Here is a 24,910-nt window from a genome sequence, read left to right on the forward strand (position 1 = left end):
AAAATATGGGGCCCCTTGTTCAAAAATTATTAACAAGGTGGCAAAAGAAAGATTAAACTAAGCAGAGAATTAAACCAAACGCAGGTCCTTCTGAGCTAGGAACCCTGTTCTGCTGTGCAGGTTGCACCACCATGAAACTAACCCTGCCTCTCCGATGATATTAAAATCTGCCCGTACAGCCGTTGGTTAAAAACATTTTTTTAAGCTTTTTGTAATCAGATTAATTTTCTCAACAGGCAAAGCACACTCACAATCAGTTTGGTTAAATCAAGCAAAAGGTCAAGGGAATATCTGTTGCAAGTCATGAACTAGCAACTATTATTCAATTCAACTAACTTGCATGGAGAGAAGGGAGAAAAGAGTACATTGGTGAAGCTCCTATGTCTCTGGAGATTTAAAAACGGGACCTTGTTCTAACCCCAGCTACCAAGTGGGTGAACTGGAAAGATTTAGGGGTGGGGAGGAAGCTTGAAATTACTTCCTGGTTTCTAAACAACTTATTTCAAAGAGGTTCGAGGAAATTTTGTCAACGAGTTAAGTTGGTCCTTGGCCTTTTCCTGCTGCCTCAGGAAAGAGGTTACGCCAACGAGGCTGGCGGATCTTTGACGAATGGAATCCAGGAGAGGCAGGAGGAGGAGCCTCCTCCTTGGGGCTGCTGAGAAAAGCTAGCGGGAGGGGGTGGGGACAGTGGGGACAGCGGGGGGCAGAGCCGTCGGGGCGGGGCCGTGGAAGGGCGGGGACGAGGAGAAGGGCCTCAGGGGTTAGGACCTGTAGTGGGCGGACCCGATGGGGGGCGGATTCCAGAGTGGGCGGCACCAGCAGCCATGTTGAGGCCCCGCCTTGCAGTTTCCTGGGCTGCTTCTCTTCTCTCTGCCTCCGCAGCCATACCAGGTAAGACTGGGTCTGCGCAGGGGCCCGATGGCCTGGGCCTGTCTGGGTCTCGGCTGCGTCGGCGACACAGCGGGGCCTGGTCGGGCGGACGCTGAGGCCTGCGGCGAGTCCCTTAGGCGGGAGCGTGGAGACTGTTTCCCCGGGCGCAACACGCCACCGAGCCGTGGCAGGAGGCCGAGGGCTTGGGCGCTGGAGCGAGGACCTTGTCCGGAGGCCCAGCGCCTCGTCCCAAATTCCTTTTCTTTTACTGAGCTTCCAAAAATGTGTAACCCGGGGCGCTCGGGGGTGTCGCATCCTGAGGGGAAGCTGCCGGTTTATCCCGTGGCTTCTACATTTCCATAGATTTTTCCCATTTTCATAAAGACTTCCCGCCCTTACACGCGACCACCAGCGCGTGAAGTAAATGTATACACTGTACCCAGTTTACTGAGTAACAAGCCACAAAGAGTTAGTAGTTAGAGGTGCTTGGTTCAGGAGGCAGAGACCGGCGGGCCACCCCGGGCTGGGTCCGCGTCAGGGCGACGACCCGGGGCTGGTCACCCGAGGGTGCAGGTCAGGAGCACGCACCAGGGGGTGCTGGGGGCCCCGCATCGCCTGACGCACTTGCAGACTCAGGAAGTCTGTTCGTATTGTAAGTGCTCTGTCAGAGTTCTGTAGGGTCCTGGGGTGATTTCTGATGGCGTCATCAGGGAGATGGCATTTGAGCAGACTTTGAAGGAGGTTATTCGAAGATACCGAGAATGATGATAGCTAACATTTGTGTTCATAACATTTGTGTTCACATAGCCAGCAGTGCTCTAAGCAGCACGTGAATTAACTCATTTAGTCCTGGGAACAACCCTATGAAATTGATCGAGGCATACAAAATTACACAGCCTACCCAAAGTCATTAGATATTAGGTTGGTGCAAAAGTAATTGCAGTTGTTGCAATTATTTTTAACCTTTTAAACCACAATTACTTTTGTAACAACCTAATAGTAGGTGGTGAAGCCAGAATTTGAACCTAGAGAGGCTGGCTCCGGAACCTGCTGTAGAACCATTATACCATTGAACAAAGCCACCCCGTAGAAACATCCAGGCTATACTAGGATTATAGGTAATTGAGTTTGACTAAAAGTAAAAAAATAGAAAGTGAGGCCATAAAAGTAGTGTGGGACTATTGAAGACAATTTTAAGAGCCGAGTTAAGGTGTTTGTGGAGTTCATGGATGTTACATTTATTCCCCAGGCTAAATAAAAATTCATATATGGGCAAGCCCAGTGAATTTTTATGATGGGAAACAGAATGTGCTTAGTACACAATTAAAACGTGATGGACGTATATATGGACGTAGTGAAGCGTTTCTCATCTGGTAGTTAATGTGAACAAGCTAACCATGTTTTTTTAAATTGACAGAATGTACTTAATACTACTGAACTATACACTTAAAAATGATTAAGACAGTGAATTTTATGTTGTGTCTTTTTATCACAATTATAAAAAATTAATTAAACTGACTAACAATTTCATGTCAGTCATGTTTGGCCTGAAGACGTGACATGTATGTATCCACTGAGCAGTAAGTTAAATGGATTAAAGCCCCAGGCTTCCATACAAGGTTGATTGTAGTGAGGCATACATGAAGGAAACACAATAAGAGGCTAAGTTTTAATTTCTTGGGTATAATTAGGATGGTGACAGTGGAAATTCAAAGAAGGGGTAACTTTAAGACCACAGATTGGGCAAGACAAGCATGGATAAAAAGAAAGGCAAAGAAAAGGAAAGAAAAAAAATGTTTTGAAAGTGGGAGATAAAAGCTTAATTTCAGATGTGTTGAGTTTTACTAGCCAGTGACATATCTTAGAAGGGTCCAGGAAGAAATTTAAATTCTGGCATTAATGCTTGAGAATGATTGGGTCTAGAGATGCAGATTTAGATAGATTCTTTCACCCAGAAAGTGTAGTTAAAACTTAGGGAATGGGAATTAGGGAAATGTGTGTAAAGAGAAAAGGAAAGGGCCATGGGAGGAGAAAGAAGAGAAAAACCCAGACCCTGAGTGTTCTCTGAGGAGAGTATTTGAACAAAGGGTTGGTCAGCAGTACCATAATCCCGTGATGTGGAGAAAACTTGTGTAGGTTATTAAGAGGCAGTGATGTGGGACACACTGAAAATGAAGAAATGGAACAAAGTCCAAGGATTCCAAGAGAACGGGAGCAAAAACACTGGTAGAGAGATATATAGAAAACTTTTGAGACTCATGGGAAGCAGGAAAGAATGGGGGAAAATGCAAAGAACACAGATTTCTGGAAGTGGCTGACATTTAGCTTCAGTAACTAAAGGGAAGAAAAGTAATATTTGACAATATGGCCTTTTGGGAGAATGCATGCTTTGTGAATAAAGACCATTTCCTATAGTTGTTTACCTGATGGTTTGCATGTACAGTGCACTGAGAGAACCTTTCTTTAAAGAATATTGATATTCATTTTATTGACTTTCTAGGAAAATCGTGTAACTCCCACTGGTACTATGAAATTGTTTTTTGTTTTTGTTTTGGGTTTTTCTTGGGAGGGGGGTTGTTTTAGTTTTTAGTATTTTACCTTACCCTATCACTCCATTTCTCCCACACAACCTGTTCTAAAACCTAAATGAAACATCTGTAAGACAAATGACACTTAGTATATACTATGTAAATTTTTACTTATTTGTTTGTTTGTGATGGTCACTTGAGCATCATTCATAAGCCCAATCAGTTTCTCACAAGTTCTTCCTTCCCAGCCAGTCAACCCAGGAATCCTTAAGTTCTTATCTCTTCCTTCTGTTTCCCTCTCTGCATAACAAGTTAGACCCACAACTCTTGGTCAGACAGATCTAGGCTTTTTATCTTTCTCTACTTTTCTAGTCCTCACTCCTTTTCTTCACTCTCAGGAGTTGACTACATCTCATACTTCCAAAAGACACTTTAAAACTTAAAATATACATATATGTATTTATATATATATTTATATATTTATATATACACACACATAAATACATATACATATATATTTTTTTAAAAGTAAAGAAAAAAAGAAAGCTTTCTTTATAGGAATCTTACTTCCAGCAAAAGTTTTTGACCAAACACCAGGCCTTGTGGCAAAATAGATATTAAGGTAATTAGATTAAGGACCAAGGTGAAGTGTTGGTGCTGTTCCAATAGCTACATTTTCCATGCTGCCATATTCAGGGTAGACAATCACCTACCTCAGGAAAAGCAAATACCTCTGTTGAGAGTATGTACTCTACTATACATGTCTCTATAACCTTTGTTGTGAAAAGTATGTCCCATTTATAAACCACTTTGTCTCTTTTTTTTCCAGGATTATCTACCCTTTGGTACAGACAAAAAAGCACCAATTAGACAGGTCAATTTAAGTTTTATTTCTTGTGTGTTACTTTGAAAGTTGGATGAAAAATCTAATAACTTGGTTTGAAACATATTATTTGTCCATAACAAATTTTTTATGAAAAATATAAATCGTGTGGTGTATCCTATCATAAATCATAGTATATCTTATCTAGTTCTTAGCTTATGTCATATTTCTTATTGAGCCTAACTTTTTTTCTTGATTTTATAATTGAAGATAGTTTCTAAAATGGGTGGCCAGGGAAAAAAAGTTAAAAGGCTTTTATTTTTTTAATTCATTCTGCTAGTTTAAAAAATAGTATTTTAACTTTGTTTTGTCTGGCCAAATAGGAAGTATTTGATTTTGAATTTTAATAAAAGAACATTCAAAGAGCAGAGGAAATAGAGTTTACTAAAATAGATGAATAACAAAGTATTGAATAATAGAGATAAAGAATAAGGTAATTTTTAAAACTTTCACATTATTGTTAGTAAGAAGCTAAAAAATTAATTGTTCATTGAACAAATAATTATTGGTACCACTTATGTACTAGATACAGGCTCAGTGTACCATGTTTAGGGAAAGCAGACAGTCCCTACTAGGTTTAAGAAAATAGGATTTCCTTATAGTATAATTAAGCAAATAAATTTTATTCCTTTGTCTCGTGTATATATGTTAAAATTATACATCTATCTCTGTTAGTTCATTATTTAAGATAGGATTATGAACAAGAATAGTTGAAGTTAATATTCAGTAATTAATAACATCTAGTGAGCAGTTTAAGAATTTATCTTTTATGATTAAAAGCATAAACCTGTGGATAGAAGGTGATTTCATTGTCTGTAACTGTAGTACAACTCCTATAAAATTAGTCAATCTTAGAATGTCTCAAAGTAAAAGAGTATTTAAAGACCCTCTAGGGAGGCAGGAGAGCATAGCATCAAAGAATAACGGCTCTGATGTCAGATTTTCTGGTTCAAATCCCAGCTTTCCATAAGTAAATCCCAGCTTTACTTATTGATGAGATGAAAGGTAGGATTGAAACATCTTACTTAGAATTTTGCAGACATTTCCAAAATTAGCTTTTAAGATGATTGTTATATACCTTTGAGGAGTAACCCTAACACTGCATCTGATCAGCATACAGTAGAATATTTTACTGAGCGGACTAGCAGAGTGGTAATACCTATTCTTAGTATCTGAGGGTTTTTTTTATTTAGTGTGTACAGCTTACTGATTTATATTAAGGAGGGGAAGGAAATCCTTCCTTGAGAGATACAGATCGAAATTGGTCTGGTTCCTCTTTGTTCAGTAGGCATTTATGATAAAGATGGTTTTCCAATTCTTTTCGTATTTATTAAAAATTTAAAATATGTGGTATTTTAACAATTAAGTTTTAAATTATTCATGAAAATTTAAAAGATTTGTTGGAGAGAAAAGAATTCCCAAACTTCAAAATTTCCTGATGACAAGCTGCACTTTTAATTGCACTTAGAACAGGCTTATGTTTAACTTGTTGGTTTGTTTTAAAAGGAAAAACATTGATCTAACAGTTGTGCATCACTTTCTCAGAAAAATTCTCATAGGATGAATAATTTGATCTGGTTTAGCATAAAGAAAAGTGCCTATCACACTGTAAGTGTTCAATAAATGTTACCTGTTATTATTATCAAAATCGTTATTGTTATATCACTTGCCTCCTACTTTAAAATCAACCATAATCAGTCATACCAATTTTTTGACTCCCTTGTTACAGTTAACAGGTAAGCTATTAACAATCCTTAATCTTCTAAGCTAATGTAATCAATTAGTAACTTATTTATATTCTGCCTCTTTCTAAAAAGAATTTGAAACAGTCCACACACACACACACACATACACACACACACAAACTTGTTAGTAAATTGGTAATGACATACTAAAGTTTTTTAAAGTGAGTAACAAATGAAAATGTGTGTATGAAAGTTGGTTTCTTTATGTTATTTATCTGAGAAAATTAGCATGTGAAGAAAAATTCTAGGTGAAAAACAGTTTACCCGAAAACAGTTTGTTTTTCAAATTTTTCAGGAACTAATTCTCTACAACTTAAAGAGATTAATCTTCACTAATAGGAAAAAAATGGCGTTGAAACAGATTTCCAGCAACAAGTGCTTTGGGGGATTGCAGAAAGTTTTTGAACATGACAGGTAACTACAGAAAGATGCCATTTTACATATCTCTTGTTTTGCTTCCATCCGTTTGATTCTTTAAATAAACCCATGAAAGATCATTGTTGTATGAATTACTTTTCACATGGAAAAAAATACCTGTTTTTTATCAAAATTAGTTAGCCACGATATTAGTGATTTTAATAAAATATTAGTGATACAGAGCAAATTAAGGATGACCATTGAAATGTACATGAGCAAACATGTTATTTAAAAATCTTTAGAATTCAATTTTTATAAAATTTCATACATCTTTTTAAAAACAGAAAGTTTTCTTTTAATAATATTAGTACCACATTGAGGATATTACATTTATTCTTTTATTCTGCCCAAAATGACTGTTTTGTATACAGCATAGGCTCAAGTTGGTTAATAGATCACTATGCTGAGTTGGCCCCATTCTTTCTTTAAGGTCTAAGGTATATTCCTTCAATGTTGGTGGAATCACTTAATTTGGATATTAAGTCACTTATTTTGTTTCTGTCTTTACTAATGAGAAGCATTGATTTATATTGTTGTTGTGACTGTTAAAATTATAGTGTTGAACTGAAATGCAAAATGAAATTTGCTATCTACTTACCACCAAAGGCAGAAACTGGAAAATGCCCTGCACTATATTGGCTGTCTGGTAAGTGTTATGCATTTGAGTTTTATAAAGGAGTTTATTTTTCTTTTTAACTGGTTTATCTTACTCTTTCATCTTGCCTTATTGGTGTGCTTTCTAACCCATTTATAAAAGACTTTAGGATCCTGTCATAGTCTACTCTTATTTATCCCGAGAATCATTTTAGACCTACTGAATTACATTTATTTCACTTCTTTTTCAATTGCCCAAGTCAGGGCAATCATCAAAACAACCCTTTATTAGCTGTATACTCAAGAGAATTGAAAAGATGTCCACAAGAAAACTTGCACACAAATGTTCATATATCATACATTATTTATAGTAGCAAAAAAAATGGAAACAGACCAAAGGTTCATCAGTTGATGAAATGATAAATAAAATGTGGTATATCCATATAATGGAATGTTATTCAATAATAAAATTAATGAAGTCCTCATAGATGCTACATACAACATACATGAACCTTGAGAACTTTATGCTAAATAAAACAAGCCATTCACAAAAGACTGTTAAATTCCATTTATATAAAATACCCATAATAGGCAAATCTATAAAGACAGAAAGTAGACTAGTGGTTGCCTGGTGCTAAGGGAAGAGGGTGAGGAGAAAATGGAGAGTGACCACTAATGTATGAGTATGGGGTTCCTTTTGGGGGTAATGAAAATGTCCTAAAATTAGATGGTGGTAATGGTTGCATAATTATAAATATACTAACAGTCATTGAGCTATATATACACTTTAAATGGGTGAATTGTATGGCATTTGAATTATAACTCAATAAAGTTGTTCCACAAAAGACAACTCTCCATATAAAATAAGTGGAGTTGGTCAAGTAGCTATTAATTAGTAACCATCTCCATACTCTTGAGAATAATCCTAATGGTAGAATTATCTTCATTTCTGAGTCTAGAATTCAGTCCCTACTACCTTCATCGAGGAATTTATGTAAAAGAAAAAATAATTTTCTCTGGCCTCTGAAACAGATTTGTGCAAGTTACTGGGTACTGTGTCCCAGACACAATTCAAGGCTCTATATATGTTACCACATTTAATCCTCATAGCTACCCTATAAGGTAAAAATAGGCAATATTATGCCCATTTTTCAAGTGGAAGAACTGAGGCTCAGAGTATTTGAGTTACTTGCCCAATTTTGTTTGGCTAGTAAGTGACTGAGGGACATTTAGAAACAGATCCTGTCTGAAATCCAAAATCCTGATTATATGGTAATATGATTTCTACCATATCACCCTGCCTCCTTTGAACACATTTATGTTAAGGTCAGCAAAATTGCTAACGTTTTATTAGTACTTGGGGCAGTTCTCCACTACGATATGGCTCTAGTATCTCTAGAAAATGTATTGGGAAGGAACATGGTGGTAAACGAGGACCTTGTTCTCTTGTCATGACTAGGGAAAGTATGTATGTCCTAACAGTTTACTTAACTGTAAACTCTCATAACATTATCCAATGATACTTATAAGGTTTTATTCTTATAATTATGTATTAATTTAATCTTTATTGGGCAATCATTTCATAAGTTTCTGTGCTAGCTGTTAGGGGATACATAGAAACTATAAAAGTGTTCTGTAGTTAACTCTTTCGCTGCGTTAATTGATTTCAAGTTTATTTTTTTTCAAAATGTGTCAGAAATCCACAAAAAAATCCACAAAAAGTTGATATTTTGAGTATTTTATGCATCTAATAATAACAATTTGAGCTGCTTTGTATATAAATGACATTTTTGTGTATAAAAATTTTGGATATATTCATTTGAATATAAACGAACATCACAGCAAAAGGGTTAATTCATATTGCATCATGTGTGTCTATAAACTTTGACATTGCTAATTATCAGGTGTAGTGGGATATTTATCATTGACCACTGGAAAAGTGCTGTTCAGCTCAGGCATCTAGTGCCAGTTCATTCTTGGCCATTCTCACATCATTATAGTATTAGACTCCTATAATATGAGAATTAAGTCATCTTTCCTATCACATAAGTGAAAAGCATAGAGGTAGGAAAAGTGGCAGAAACAGTTGTAAAAACTAGGGCTAAAACTCAATTTAAGGATGGTGTCTGATGACCTTTACTCTCTTCTTAGTGCATGGAGTAGTACAAAAATGATTAGGGTGAATTTTGTTGCTGTGAACTACTTGTATGTAAAAGTATTAACTTATTTGTATTATGATGACTATGATATTATCTCACTTACTGTGAACATTTATGTTTTGATTCATGAATAGTAACATGTTTAATTAAAACCACTGGAGTTGTTGTAATATTTGTTTTATGTTCCATATTGCTATTCCACAAGCTTGAAAAATTCTGAATTCCCAAACATATCTGGTCCTAAGGATTTTAGTAATTGAATCTTTAATGAGTGACTTTCAAAGGACAGCTATAGGAGCATTTAACCTAAGACAGATCTTAGATTAATACTGTATAAATTTTATGAGAAAGGGAACTTTAGTGTCTTCTTCAGAATTATTTCTAAACTTTTTTTGATAATATCAAGTGAGATGATTTTCCTGTAGTATAAAAATATTATAGTTTATAAACCATTTGCAATATAGAATAACAATATTTTTGATCTTCAGGTTTAACTTGCACAGAACAGAATTTTATATCAAAATCTGGTTATCATCAGGCTGCCTCAGAACACGGCCTTGTTGTCATTGCTCCAGATACCAGTCCTCGTAAGTATTCTTGTTCCAGAAAGCCTTTGTAAAAATATAAATCTTTAAGACTAAGTTATAAGTGGAATAATGTATACATTATAAAATTCATTTCTTATTTTTACTATTATCTCTATTAATCTTTCAAGTGACATCATGACTCTAAAATACTATGTTATATACATTTTCCTGTGAATTTTACTCATGACATCACTCTTATGAGAGGGAATAGTTTTGCTCTTCCCATTTTACAGGTTGAGACACTTCACAACAGAGTTTGAACAACTCAATTAATATATCATATTGGCACTAGTGTCAAAATAACATACAATGCATAGGAAATTATTTTTTCTATTCCATAGGTCACATGATAATTATGTATTTTCTCATCTCTGTTAGTCACCAAATAATCATATAGTTAAACAAATATTTGTTTTAATATAAATGATTAGAATGTTTACATTAGAGAAATGAGAATATCAAACATTGGAGAACTTAATCCATCAGATCGTTAAAACTAGTTTTGTGATCCTAGAAGTGTCAGGAAATGGAATTTAAATGGCAGCTAAAGCTATCTGGAAGTTAAATTGCTGGCCTTAAAGTGCATTTCCTTTCACAAGCCATATTACACAAAAGCAAGACATGTCTTGCTAGAGATGTAATAAAAATTTTAATTCAAAATAGCATCAAAAATAAAAAATGTCTAGGAATAAACTTTTAAAATAGATTTATTTTTAAAAATCATAAAATTTGCTAAAGAGCCTAAATGAAGACTTTAATAAATGTAAAAATATCATATTCCTGGATGTATAGACTGAATGTTATGAAGAGGTTGTTTCCGTCAAATTACTCTACATATTAGTGTAATTCTGTTTAACATCCCATTGGTTGGCGTTTTAACTACATGCAAGTATATAAAATAAAACCTAATATATTAAAAAAGAATACAAGAAAATCCCTTGAGGGATGGGTAAATAGGGGAAACATGATGGAATAATTCCAAAGTACACAAGGAGACACTTCCAGTTCATGGTAGTGAATTGAGCACAAGAATTTGCCTCCCTTCCCTTGTAAGGGATAAGGAGAGATATGGAAGTGTTGGTCATGGGGGCATGGTCATCAGAGAAGGAATCTCAACGCATTTCTGAAAGGTAAAAAGAGAATACAAGCCCTTTGACAGGTAAAACAGAGTGAAGAAGTGTATGTTCAGAATATATATAGGAGGGAACTTCATCAATAGAAGGCCAGTGCGCCTTACTTTGACAGTGAATACCCCAGCCTGGAAGGGCATGCCCTTTCTCATCTCATTGGCTAGAACTAGTCACGTGGGCCCACTTAAGAGGGCCGGGAAGTATGTGCCCCAAAAGGCAGAAGAGAGCCCAAATATTTGGTAAACAGCTTTAAGGCAAGTGAACTTTGAGATTCATTTAAAAATGTGTTATTAAACATGGGCCACTATGATAGAGTAGATGAAACCACAGAATTTTTTATTGATAGGTGGCTGCAACATTAAAGGAGAAGATGAGAGCTGGGACTTCGGCACTGGTGCTGGGTTTTATGTGAATGCCACTGAAGAACCTTGGAAAACTAACTACAGAATGTACTCTTATGTAACGGAGGAGGTAATTTATGTTGTAATTATTAATTGATGACTGCCAAAAGCTTGATTTTTTATAGAAAGTCTTTCTAGTCCTGAGAATTTTAAACCAGGGTATGGTATTGTTGAATCTTCTTGACACATATTTATTAATTATCTTAGTGAAAATTCCAAAATTTACTAGCATTACAATCCTATTTTCTGCCATTTTAATTAACACTTAGTGCAGTTTTAGAGTTTAACAATTATATTGATACCTGTATGCACTGCCTAGGTTATGCAAACAAAATAATTGATGAAAAACTTTTTATTTCTCTGGCAGCTGGTTCATTCAGACATATTTTATAGTGAGTAATCAAGGCTTACAAAATATAAGTGGTAAAGCATTACTTTTATTAATATTTGTGTGCAGTTTATGCATTTTTCTAAATTTCATATGATTTTAATTAATACTATGTACCATATCATAAAAACTCAGAAACAATAATATAAAAGTTTAGTCACCCATAATTCTGTCACCCCCCAACAACTGTGTTTTGGTATATTCCAGGTTTTTTTGTATAACTCATTTTAATATAATTGTAAAACTTTTTTTATCTTGTTCTTTTTTTCATGGTAAAAATAAATACTTTCCAGTATTCTAATCTATTTGTAAAAATTTTAATAGTTACACAACATTCTGTCATATACCATAATTTACTTTTTTCTAATGTAGAATACTTGTGTTTTTACTTTTTTTTTTTACCATAATAAATATTATTGTGTTGATTTTCTTTGTGTATAATTCTTTCCCCTTAAGGATTTTTCCCTTAGACTAGATTCCAAGAAGTGAAATTACTAGATCAAGAGTTTAGGACATTTAAAGTTCTTTCTGCATCTTCTTAAAGTTGCTTCATGAGGAAGATGTACCATATATTCTCCAGTGATATATAATTACCATTGTTTACCTGAATTTTTTTTTTTAATCTTTACTGGTTCATGCCATTGTAAGACTGATTTGGAAGTTTTGATTGTGTAATTTTGTATAACTCTAAAAAAGTCTAAACTTTCTCTCATATCTTTTGTCACACTATTAAATTTTCTCCAGCTTCCCCAACTCATAAATGCCAATTTTCCAGTGGACCCCCAAAGGATGTCTATTTTTGGCCACTCCATGGGAGGCCATGGAGCTCTGATTTGTGCTTTAAAGAATCCTGGAAAATACAAAGTAAGATTACTTAAGCTTCTAGTGACAAGTATCTCTCTTGGATAATATAATATTAGGAACCTTCAAAGATTAAAATTAGGATATTGTTGTAGTATTGGGGCTACTTTTTTCTAGAAGTCTTGGGAATTTCAAGAGGTGGGGAGGAGTATGAAATTTGATCACACAGTGTATGCTACAGAATCAGAAGGATAAGAATTCAGTCACAGTGGTTTCTTGTTGGTCTATTAGAAGTATTGTAAATTGTGTCTTATATTTCATTGCTTCAATTCAAACTATATGTTCCTAGGAAGTTTTCTTTCCTAACCGTTATTCTTGATTAATGTTATTGTGACAGTATGTATCATTTACTTATATATTTACCAGGAATATCTTTGTAAAGTTGATTTTGATTTTCTGAGGGCAAAGATATTCATGATTTGTAAAAGTTTAAAAATTCTGTTCTTAATGCCTCTGATGACTGGAATGCAGCTTGACTGAAAAATATTACTCTCAGCCTTCCTACTCATTTATTTGAAGCTTTGAAGCTTTACTTTTTTGTTTGTTTAAATGAGCCAAGTTGGAATAACCACTGTATGTTGAGTGTCATACTGTGTAGAGCAGCATACAAGAAAGGAAATGTTGAAAAGGAAATGTTGAAGACAGTGATCATCTTAAGATCACTTCTGTCTTTAAAATAACAAGGCTATCAGAGACCTCAGGATTTGTTTAATCCATTTTCTTCCCTTAGGAAGAACTTAGTTATTTGTGGTGTGCCACTGAGAAATGAAAATATTTCTCATAGCAGTTTCTTGCTATGGCACCAAATATTTTCCTTTTGGTAAGCTTTATTATAAAATTGAATTAATTCATGGCATGATAGTGGGTTTTTTAAATAAGGGTTTTAGTTTCCCCTTTTTTGTATATAAAGGTAATCAATTTATTGTGTTTGAGGGAGAAAACTCAAATTTAGTTGAATTTTTTTGTCCTTTAAAATAGCTAGTAGACATTGATAAAACCTAACATTGATAAACACTCTGAAACTGAGAAATTCCATCTCTGCACCTTATCCAGTGACAACATTGCACAGAACACAATATTATACTGTATTTTTAAAAAGGAGAGAAATAATGTGTCTTAGATTTAATAACCTGTTCAAAAAGGTAGGCATGAACTGTTTTATATTACTACACCTTAATTTTACGTGGAAAATAGGAGTAGAAACTGAATATAAACTTCCATTTGTGCCTTACTTATTAAAAATGAAATGTATTGCTTTGCATTATTTTAACACCTGTACTTTATTAGCTCTGTTAATAGAACACACAAAAGATGTGTTTTGGAGACACCTACAATCTAGGCCCATAATATAGCAAAAGGAAAATTATTCATGGGGGTTTTCATGGCAAGTTGCAAATAACTTTTGAGTTTTTAAGGAAGTTGCAAATATCTGTTCATATTTGATTTAGCAACATGTAACTTGGTTTTAAATTTCTTTTGTTTCTGAAGTCTGTCTCAGCATTTGCTCCAATTTGCAATCCAGTGCTCTGTCCTTGGGGCAAAAAGGCCTTTAGTGGATATTTGGGAACAGATCAAAGTAAATGGAAGGTAGGTGGTAGATGGCTATCTCAATACTCATTCTGAAGTTTTCAAATTTGTTTTAAAAGCTGTGTACTGCAGACTTTATATTCCTGGCCTAGTCATAAATCCAGAGTTAAAAATACTTAACAAAAGTATAAACATATAACAAAAACCCTACTTTCTGATTGTATTGAATTATGCCAGATATTCTGATGCTACATTTTTTCCTGCTAATGATCGATTTATCTTTATTTCTAAATTAATATTCTATATTATCATTTTCAAAAATACCACATATTATTATTAAATTTAGATTTGCCTTTTATTAACTATATGCTCAATTGTACAATAGGAACCATGAGACCTAGCTTTTTAATTATTTTGTATCTCTCTAGCATCTCTCAGATTTGAATTTTAAATTCTAGATTTGTCTTTAAAAATAGATATTTTGTAATGTACATTTATGACAATATTCCCAACAGCAAGATTGCTTTTTCTAGCATAGGAGCAGATGCTTCAAAATGAAAATAAAAATGGCTCTTTCTCCTGAAACTCATTTTACTCTTGTGTAGACATGGGCCATTTGCAAACTCCATTAAGAGTTTCAATATTTTATAAATGAACTCATCACCATGTTCACATTAATAAATAGAAAATACTCGAGGGGGAAAAAGTCTTATAGCTGTGTCTTATAGTTGTGTGTCATTTACACACGGACCCCTGTTTTAAGATTGGTCATTGAAATTCTAACACATTGGAGGGTTAGTTCTTTACTCTCTAGATTAGAATTTTGTTTTGTTTAGGCTTAGATTTTTATTATACTGGAAGAGTGCTGAAAAGATTAATTTAGGTACTTTGAGAACTGACAGTGTACATACATCAGTGTTTTGAGCCCTTGCCACGTGTACAGTCTGTTCAGAGTTTGAGATCTTATGTCACGAAAGTGATGACCCCTTCCTATCTACAGGGTGCTTATGGTCTAATAGAAGATGTGGGGGAAAGACCAGGTGATTGGGAGAAGGAGGGGAGAGGCAGAGGCACAGGAAACCTATAAAGAAATCTAAGTATATAATTTTTCTCCATTGGCAGTAGATTTCATTATCTTAATTATGCTGTGTGTAGACTATTATTTAATTTACTATTGCTATAAGGAGGCCATGCAGAATTATGAGAACAGAGAACTAGTTGGATTTAATAGGTCCCTTTCCACTCTCCTTTTAAGATTAAAGAAAGTAAGTCTTAAAAAGCATGATTCTTTAGAAGGAGAAGTATTTTGGGTTTTTTCTTGATCAATGCATAAAAATTGTGGTTAATAAATAGATACAAATAATCAATATTTAAAGGTGGATGGTAAAATATAAAATTGTAATGTGATAACTGCTCAGATAATAAATATGAGGAGTTGTTAATATGATTCAGATTATCCAAATCAAGTCTTCCTGAAAGCTCATGGAGATAGCAGACATTTTGTGCTATTCAATAGGAAAAGATAGAGCTGAGTGTATTTATGTCTGGGATTAGAGCTAAAAAGAAGAGACAAAAAAAATGACTATTTATTTGAAATAGAGAATATTTGGAAATAGAAAAAGATAATGGAATTAGAAGAAATAGTCAATTTGTGGAGGAATTTACAGAGAAAAGAGTTATGGGTTTTTATTTTTGGACTTGAGAGATGATTAAGAACCTTAAAGGTTTAGGAGAAAAAAGGATATACTATGAAGAATGCTTGAGATACAGGATTCTTACCACTGGTCGTGGACTGCTTGAAAGTAGGGAAGAGGCTACTAGCATTGGGAAATAGAGTTCTGAAAACCTTGTAAATAAAAACCAGGGAAGTCAGATTTTAAACCAACTTAAAAGCTTATTTCCAATTTAGTCAGCCTTAGAGCTTAAGTGACTTTAAGTTTCTGTTTGGTTCTAGTATAGTATATTCTGAAGAATATCCTCTAGACACTTTTAAATTTATTTTTCAATATTCCTCTTTTTTATAGGCTTATGATGCTACTCATCTTGTGAAGTCCTATTCAGGTTCTCAACTGGACATACTAATTGATCAAGGAAAAGATGACCAGTTTCTTTCAGATGGACAGTTACTACCTGATAACTTCATAGCTGCCTGTACAGAAAAGAAAACCCCTGTTGTTTTTAGATTACAAGAGGCAAGTATAAGGAAACCTTAGCTTCTTTTAAATAACTAATAAAAAGCAAAATTCCAAGTATGTTTTCAATCTTATTTTAGAATGTGAAATGCTACCTCAGTAAGATATTTTTTAATTATAATAAGACAAAGTTAAAGCCTTCCTATTAAGTTAGTGATATCCAAGACCAAATTCCACAGAAGTAGGAAAGGTTTTGGCAATGAAAAGTATTTGCAGTTTTCTGTCCCACTGTAAAAACATTAAGTAACAAGAAGTTTAATGCTTGAATAGTACTTAATCTTCAACATTATTGAATATATTTCTTTACACATGCAGTTATTGTTGCAGTAAAATAAAAAGGACAAGCTTCCGCCTTACTCTATGCACACATCTTAGCCTCAGAAGCTATGTGCTGTTTGTGTCACACACATGTGCACTTTATAGTGTTTGAGTTAGCTGCTAATCTATCTGTTGTACTGTTTGGTATTTCTAGTTGTTTAAGAATAATTATTGGTTGGCAAATTTTCCTAGACTGAAATACTTTTGACTGTTGAGTACTCACCTAATAACTATGCTAATACAGTTTTAATTAAAGAAATTCTGCTTTTATTTATTTATTTTTTAATATTTCTTCATAAGCTTTGGAACATAACATAAACAGAATTTTTACTTCAGGATGAAAAGTAAACACTGAAAATTATATGTAGTTCTGATTTTTAAAAACATTTTTATTCAAGTTTAAGGTAATGTGTCAGGCACATTGATCTAAAACACGTGATTATAATGATAAATGTTTGAATAAATCTCGATCAATGTGTATGTCATGTGGTACATTAATGTTTTCACAATTAGCTTATTTGTCCTTAGGAGAGGACATCCCTATTCTGTCCATCTGTTTTACTTTATTTTCAGTTTTTAAAATTACAAATTTTAAGTATTTTTAAGTGTACAGTTAAGTGTTATTAATTATTAAATACATTTATACTCCTAATGTTGTACAGCCATCTCTACCATCCATCTCTATAACTTTTTATCTTCTGAAATTGAAACTCTGTGCCCATTAAACATTAACTACCCATTTCCCTTCCCTCTAGCCCTTGGCAACCACCATTCTACCTTCTGTCTCAGATTTTGACTACTCTGAGTATCTCATACGAGTGGAATCATACAGTATTTGTCTCTGTGTCTGGCTTATTTCACGTAGCATAATGTTCTCAAGATGAATCCAGGTTGTGGGATGTGTCAGAATTTCCTGCCATTTTAAGGCTGAATAAAATTCCATTGTCTGTATATACCACACTGTGTTTATCCATTCATCTGTCAGTGGACACTTAGGTTGCTTCCACATTTAGCTTTTGTGAATAATGCTGCTAATAAACGTGGGTATACAAATATCTCTTCAAGTCTTTCAATTCTTTTGGCTATATACCCAGAAGTGGAATTGCTGGATCATATAATAATTCTATTTTTAATTTTTTGAGGAATCTACATTCTGTTTTCCATAGCAGTTGTACCATTTTATATTTCCACCAACAGTGCCTAAGTCCAATTTTTCCACATCCTTGCTAACACTTATTTTCTTCATTCTTTTCTGTTTCTTTTTTTTCTTTTTCTGTAGTGGCCGTCTTAATGAATGTGAGGTGATATCTCATTGTGATTTTGATTTGTATTTCCGTAATGATTAGTGATGTTGAGCATCTTTTCATATGCTATTGGCCATTTGTATATCTTTGGAGAAATACCTGTTCGAGTCCTTTGCCCATTTTCAAATTGGGTTGCTTTTTGTTGTTGAATACTACAAGTTCTCTGTATATTCTAGATATTAATACTTTATCAGGTATATGATTTGAAACTATTTTTCTCCCATTTTTGTGGGTTGACTTTTTACTCTGTTGCTTTATCTTTGATGCATAAAATTTTTTAATGTTTATGAAGTCTGATTTGACTATTTTTTCCTTTTGTTGCCTGTGCCTTTGGTGTCATATCCAAGAAATCATTACCAGGTCCAATGTCATGGAGCTTTTGTTGTATGTTTTCTTTTAAGAGCTTTATAGCTTTAGGACTTACATTTAGGTCTTTGACCCATTTTGAGTTAATTTTTGTATATGGTGTTAGGTAAGGATCCAACTTGATTCTTTTGCATGTGGATATCTAGTTTTCCACATGCAAAAGATCTAGTTATCTTTTGAAAAGACTGTCCTTTCGCCATTGAATGGTCTAGGCACTCTTGTCAAAAGTCATTTGAGCTTACACGCAAAGCTTTATTCCTGGGCTCTAGTCCATTGGTTTAGATGTTTGTCTTTATACCAGTACCACACTGTTTTTATTATAGTAGTTTTGTAATAAGATTTGAAATCAGGAAACATGAGTTTTCCAGCTTTGTTCTTCTTTTTCAAGATTGTTTTGGCTATTCGGGGTTCCTTGAGATTCCATATGAACTTTAGGATGAGTTTTCCATTCTGGAAAAAAAAATGTTATTGGGATTTTGATAGGGATTGCATTGAATCTGTAGATTGCTTTGGGTAGTATTGACATCTTAACAATATTAAGTCTCCAATCTGTGAACATGGGATGTGTTTCTATTTTTGTGTGTCTTCTTTCATTTCTTTAAGCAATGTTTTGTAGTTTTCACTGTGTAAGTCTTTTACCTCCTTGGTTAAGTTAATTCCTAAGTATTTTATTCTTTTTGATACTATTACGAATGTTTTCATAATTTCCTTTTCAAATTACTCATTGTTGGTGCATAGAAATGCAACTGATTCTGTGTGTGGGTGTGTGTGTGTGTACTTTGTATCCTGCCATTTTGCTGAATTCATTTATTATCTCTAACAGCTTTATTGGAATATTTAGGGTTTTCTACATTTAAGATTGTATCATCTGTAAGCAGATAATTTTACCTTTTCCTTTGTAATTTGGATGCCTTTTATTTCTTTCTCTTGCCTAATTGCTCTGGCTAGAACTTCCAGTACTATAGTGAATGTAAGTAGCAAAAGTGGGCATCCGTGTCTAGTTCCTGGTCTTAGAGGAAAAACTCAGTATTTCACCATTAAGTATGACAGTTGCTGTGAGTTTTCATACATGACTCCTGTACACCTGTTTTACAGATAAGGAGAGGCTCAGAAAAGTAACCTATTTATCAGAGGTCACACAGCTAACTTATGATGGAACTAGAACTGGAAACAAGGTTATTTGACTACAAATGTCATCAGTATAACCATTCCCAAGCAAGGTGAAGCAGTGGTCCTGAGGAGCAAAGGGTGCAATTAGAGAGAGGTACATAACCTGCTATCTGTCTAACTTATGCAGCAGATCTTAGCAATCTCCCTGTTTTTTGAATCTTCTTGATATTTTGAACAGGTAAACTATTATATATATCATGTGGGAAAATATGTCAAAAACCAATACCTTATATATACCTTGTTGTCTCTGAATATCCATCCTTAAGTAATGGAATTTTTCAGATTGATTTAAACATTTATCATCAGAATTACATGTTTTAGATCAATAACCAACCTTGAAATCCAAATACCAATTTGATTGTAAACACAGCAGTGTGTTTAAGTATATTAACTATAGCTATAAGTGACGTAACAAACCATGTTTTTTACCAAGTGACTAACTTTTGGGCACTAGTGATATTGGATGCCTCTTCTGCCCCCAAGACTGCCAGGAAATTCTGTTGTTACTACAGTAAAGTTTCAGCCTGCTAACAAAGACTGAAAAATCTTTGGAGTTTCTTATAAAAACAGCATAGTGTTAGGACACTGATGAAATTCTTGGAGGGAAAAAATAAATTAACATGTTTATTTTTTAAATGTTTATATCCCAGGCAACTACAAAATGTAGTTGGCTATACTTAATAAAGAGTCAAGACAAAGCATTCAGATCTTGTAAAAAAAATGAGAAAGTGTTGAAATCGCCAGTCACAGTGTTTAGCTCAAGCATATTTTCTGTTCACTTTCTTCCCCACAAGGGTAGGTTGAGAGTGAACTACACAACCTGAAGCTGGAATAGGAGGTTTAGATTTGCTGTAATCAAATGCGCAACTGAATGGACGTGCCTTGGCAGTGGCGCCTTTCAGATTTTTCAGGCTGCCTTGCATTGTCTTCATATTACCTCAGATTTAAGAGTCTTAGCATCTGCTTTATCATTTGATTATAAGTATAGTATAACTGTACTTCTTTATGAAATGGGAGCTGTGAAGCGTTAAATTAGCTGAAAATAATAGAGAGTATATATACTCTCTAAGGAAGAAGGAAAGTTCTCTAAGGAGGAAGAAAGAAAATTAGTATAATCGTGTATGGTTTGTCCAATTTCATCCCTTTATCTCTTTTTAATGGTGTGAAATGCTCACAGTCTGTATTATACTCTATCAACTGTCAAAAATTAGGAGGGAAGGGTAGTGCATAGGGATATTTATTTGGTTGTTAACTTATATTGTTTTGCCTTTTCTGTTTTGGCTTCAGCAATTCTAAATTGAAAAAGCACAGGTAGCCGAATTCTGATAGCCAACATACAAAGATCAAACCTTAGTCTGAAGAAGAAAGGTCTAGTATGTCTTATTTTCAGTTACTGAAGTTACATAGTGAGGAAAAAAAATTCATTGACCTAATGAAAACTTGCAGAAACAACATCAAAGCAAGGCTATACTTCCTTCTCAAGCCTCCAGCCCTTTTTTGAAGATTCAGAGATTTTCAGCCTCTGCACCTGCCTGTTAGAGAAGAGTAATAATATGACACAGACTTTCAGAAATGCAGGGATCTCTCACTCATGTCTGTACCCCATGCTTAGCACAGTTGTCTCTCAGGAAGTGCTTATTAAATAAACAAATGAATATCTCTCAACAATCTTCTTCTTTGTACTGTGATGAGACTTACCCAAGGATTCATATCTGAGCTTTTCAAATTGGGTCTGGATAATATGTAAGCAAACACTGTGTCTTAGAATAAATGTTCATTATAGCTGCTGGAGCACTGCTGCTTTTTATACTCTTAAGAGAGTTTTATTACAAGGGTTTTTCCATTCAAAGTGTGAAGTAAAAGAGGAAAGTAAGGCCCTTTCAAGTGTCACTAAATATATTAGTGACAAGCTGCTTGACATACCAACTCAAAGAATATAATGAAAGGAGCCACTTTCATTTTTTATTGATAAATAGAACTTGAAACTAGCCAAGAGTGACATAATTAGCTCTAATTATATAAGCATCTTCTATCTACCAGGACATCAGTAATTCAAATGTGTTCTCTTGCCTTTATGTTGACATTTATTAAAAAAAAAAATCTTGATCCTTCATGAGAGGCATTTTCCAGTTTCTCATAAAGGTGACTCTTCCATTAAATATCATTTTGGAAGTTAAAGGACATTTGCTTTGTATTTTACATGACATACATTATTATCTTGCAGTACACCCTTGAGAGCTCAAAATTGTCACTGTTTACCCTGAGATTTCTAATAAATAATAACAAAAATGGTGACTACCCACTATGTGCCTGAAACTGCAAGGTGCTGAATACAGTGAAACTATGTATAAAAATGCAGCATACTCAGTCACATTAGGGTTTTGTTACCAAGTGTTTTCAGGTATCTGTTTGCTTGCAACTGTGCCTATTTTCAGTCAGATCCATTTTTTCATCTGTGAAAAATGACAGGTGCTATAAGGTACTGTATTTCACAGGTTTTTTTGGCCTGAAACTCATGGGCCTGTTGAACCTCGTAGTAATTCAAGAATTACATGGGTAGAAAGTGCTTTACTTCAAGTTTCTTTCTTTATATAAGAAGCTGTCCTTTAGCTCTAAATTTAACTTATTAACTGGGACTTGTCTAATCATTGAGAAATGTGAAACCAAATTAATTCCAGGCTCACCCTGAATTTTGACAACACTCTTATCATATTCACTTCCATGGTTTAGCCACAGAAACTAGAAGACAGATTGCTTTTAAGTTACTTTGATGACTTTAAACTAGAACTCTTTATTAGCTGCTGTTCCCAAGATATACATTGCATACTGATTCATCAAAACCTTAGGGATCCACCTTCTTCCCTGAAACCCAGGTGATATTTTTATTAGGTCTATTTTTGTTTCTTAAGGGCTTAGAAAAATTCCCATTTTCTTCCATCAGAGACAATTTACTAAATTAAGTTAAAAAGTTAAAAATCTTTCTTAGACTTTTATCTCTTTCAGTTTATTTCAGTTTGTATTTTGATTGTGTTTTGAGGGTGGGGGGCTGTCCCCAAAATTATCTGGTGTTTAACACCCTTGATCTTTTTTCTTTGAAAGCTACCTCTTATCTTGTACTCAGGTGACAGGGTGAGCAAGGATTGCCTCTCCAGTTACCTGTATCAGGTGGTTTCAATTGGCCAGATAAGTTGGTAACTGTTTCAACTCAGCTGCTTGGCACATTACATTTTCTCTCTGCTTCATGGTAGTTTTCAAGAGTTTACTAACGTTTTACCCAGTTTGGTTTATTGCTAAAGGATGTTTGAGTTTCATGAATTATTCTTTTTTCCTTAAATAGAAACATGATGTGCTTTTACTGTGTAGGAAGTGGAATTCTTAACGTGATTTATGATGGCTCTGTTTGACTTCCCAAACAACGATAGAGCCTTTGGGTATTTTCATGTTCTTTCTCTATATTGTGCATGTATGCTTATTTTGTATTTTAACATTCCCTCACTGATGTTGATGTGCTACGTATGTGAGTTGAAACTTTTGTCCGTGTTTCTAAGCTCTGAATTCTGGTTGTTTTTTTTAAGTCCTTGTTGATAGGATTACATGTTTACTCAGTACATTTAATGTTATTTCCTCTCTGTGCATATAAATGGCAGCATCTAGAAACTAGGCTGTGCAGAATGTTTAATTTTTCTTCATATTTGTATTGCTCTTTTTATTATTCAGTTAAAATGTTTAAGAATAGTATAAGCTTGATGTTGATTATAAATTTTCTTCATGTTGTAATATTTTGACTATTTACAAGTAAATTAAATGACGAGAGATATATTTAATGTCCCTAATATTAATGTTTCTGAATGGTAGACAAATGTCTTATCATCTCTATTTTGTCTTCTAGGGTTATGATCATAGCTACTACTTCATTGCAACCTTTATTACTGATCACATCAGACATCATGCAAAATACCTGAATGCATGAAAAACCTCAGAAAAGAGACTCTTCAGAATTATAAAAATTGTAATAAACAGAAATGCAGGGAAAAAAGATTTCAAAAAAAGATTTCATTACTGTATTTTGTAATGCTAAAAATGCTTCACTCTGTAGTTAAATCACCTTTTGAATAAATATATGAAACCTGCTTCTGATAAGTTATTTTACCAACTGTCGTGCGGGGCGGCCTGTGGGGTCTCTGCTCCCGCTCCCCATACAAGAACGCAGGATATGGTGAGGCCAAAAAGGAACACCCACGGAGCCATAGGCAGGGGAGTCATACCACTACTGTCTCACTGGAGGCTGGGTTCACTGGACGTGCGACCTGCTGTCCCTTTTGTCTGCAACCCACCGGCGACTCTCTTTCACTCTCCTCCACTCTCCTCTGCTCTCCTTCGTAGCCGCAGCAGTTATATTAGTGGCTAATGGCTCAATGGCTACAGCTGGCGGCCAATCAGCCACAGCTGATGGCCATCTACTACCCGAGCCAGCACCCCTCCACGTGAGGCCGAGAGCCTGTAAACTACTTTCTGGGGCTCTGCCCCCACACCCAAATACGTCTGCAGTTGGGAGACCTTGGTCGGCCGGGGAAAGGCTTGTATTTTGTCAATGATTGCCTCAGGTATAACCTTTGTCTTACCCGACCACACAACACCCAAAAACTTGACGGATAAGCCAGGGCCTTGGACCTTTTCCTCATTCACCGCCCAGCTGCGTGACTTCAGGTGGCGGAGAAGAGAGGGAGCTGCTTGCTCTAAATCAGAAAGAGAATCTGAGGTTAACAGAATGTCATCAACATAATGGAACAAGGCCACAGAGGATGGGTGATCCCACTGTGCCAAATCCTGGGCCACAAGCCCGTGGCAGATAGTGGGGCTGTGCAAGTATCCTTGCGGAACGACTTGAAAAGTCCACTGACGCCCATCCCACATAAAAGCAAACTGCTCTTGACACTCGGGTGCAATGTCAATGGAGAAAAAAGCATTGGCCAAGTCCACTACATAGTGATATGTCCCCAGGCGGACAGTCAGACGATCCATTAAATCATGAATTGAAGGCACTGCAGCGTGCAAGGGTGGCGTCACCTTATTTAACTCCCTATAGTCCACAGTCATTCGCCAGGTCCCATCTGGCTTCTTGACAGGCCATACTGGGGAGTTAAAGGGACTGAGCCTTGGCCTCACAATATGTGCCTTCTCCAATTCCAATATTGTACGACCAATCTCCTCCTGCCCTCCTGGCAGGCGGTACTGTCGCACTGTAACCACGCGCCAGGGCTGTGGCAACACTTGAGGAGGGTGGTGAGCATGCCCGCGTGTCACCGCTTTCACCACCCGGATCTGGAGACGGAACTCTCCTACCGACGTCTGTAAGCTGAGGCCATGTAGCACGTCCACCCCTAGAATATACTCCGGAATGGGGGAGACATAAACCTTGTAGGTACGAGGAGGGAGCCTTCCTATACCCAGTGGTAAGGAAACAGCTTTC

General features: G+C 35.1%; 1 protein-coding gene across 5 annotated transcripts; it reads left to right on the forward strand.

The window, feature by feature from the left end:
* Positions 1 to 715: 715 nt before the first annotated feature.
* ESD (esterase D) lies at positions 716 to 23,570 on the forward strand. Of its 5 annotated transcripts, none has more exons than XM_074329962.1 (10): positions 759 to 891; positions 4,228 to 4,272; positions 6,366 to 6,440; positions 7,001 to 7,089; positions 9,685 to 9,783; positions 11,260 to 11,384; positions 12,447 to 12,566; positions 14,052 to 14,150; positions 16,115 to 16,282; positions 23,330 to 23,570. In XM_074329962.1, the coding sequence occupies exons 3-10, from the start codon at positions 6,373 to 6,375 to the stop codon at positions 23,408 to 23,410; spliced, it is 849 nt and encodes a 282-aa protein (XP_074186063.1). In that variant the 5' UTR covers positions 759 to 891; positions 4,228 to 4,272; positions 6,366 to 6,372; the 3' UTR covers positions 23,411 to 23,570. The 5 variants fall into 5 exon arrangements, with proteins under 5 accessions (XP_074186062.1, XP_074186063.1, XP_074186061.1 ...); XM_074329960.1 differs by having other exon boundaries at positions 800 to 891; positions 6,322 to 6,440; XM_074329959.1 differs by lacking the exons at positions 759 to 891; positions 23,330 to 23,570 and adding exons at positions 5,827 to 5,889; positions 19,366 to 19,559 and having other exon boundaries at positions 4,232 to 4,272; positions 6,322 to 6,440.
* Positions 23,571 to 24,910: the final 1,340 nt, after the last annotated feature.

This window comes from Rhinolophus sinicus, linkage group LG04 (genome assembly GCF_036562045.2).
Source record: "Rhinolophus sinicus isolate RSC01 linkage group LG04, ASM3656204v1, whole genome shotgun sequence".
Lineage (NCBI taxonomy): Eukaryota > Metazoa > Chordata > Mammalia > Chiroptera > Rhinolophidae > Rhinolophus > Rhinolophus sinicus.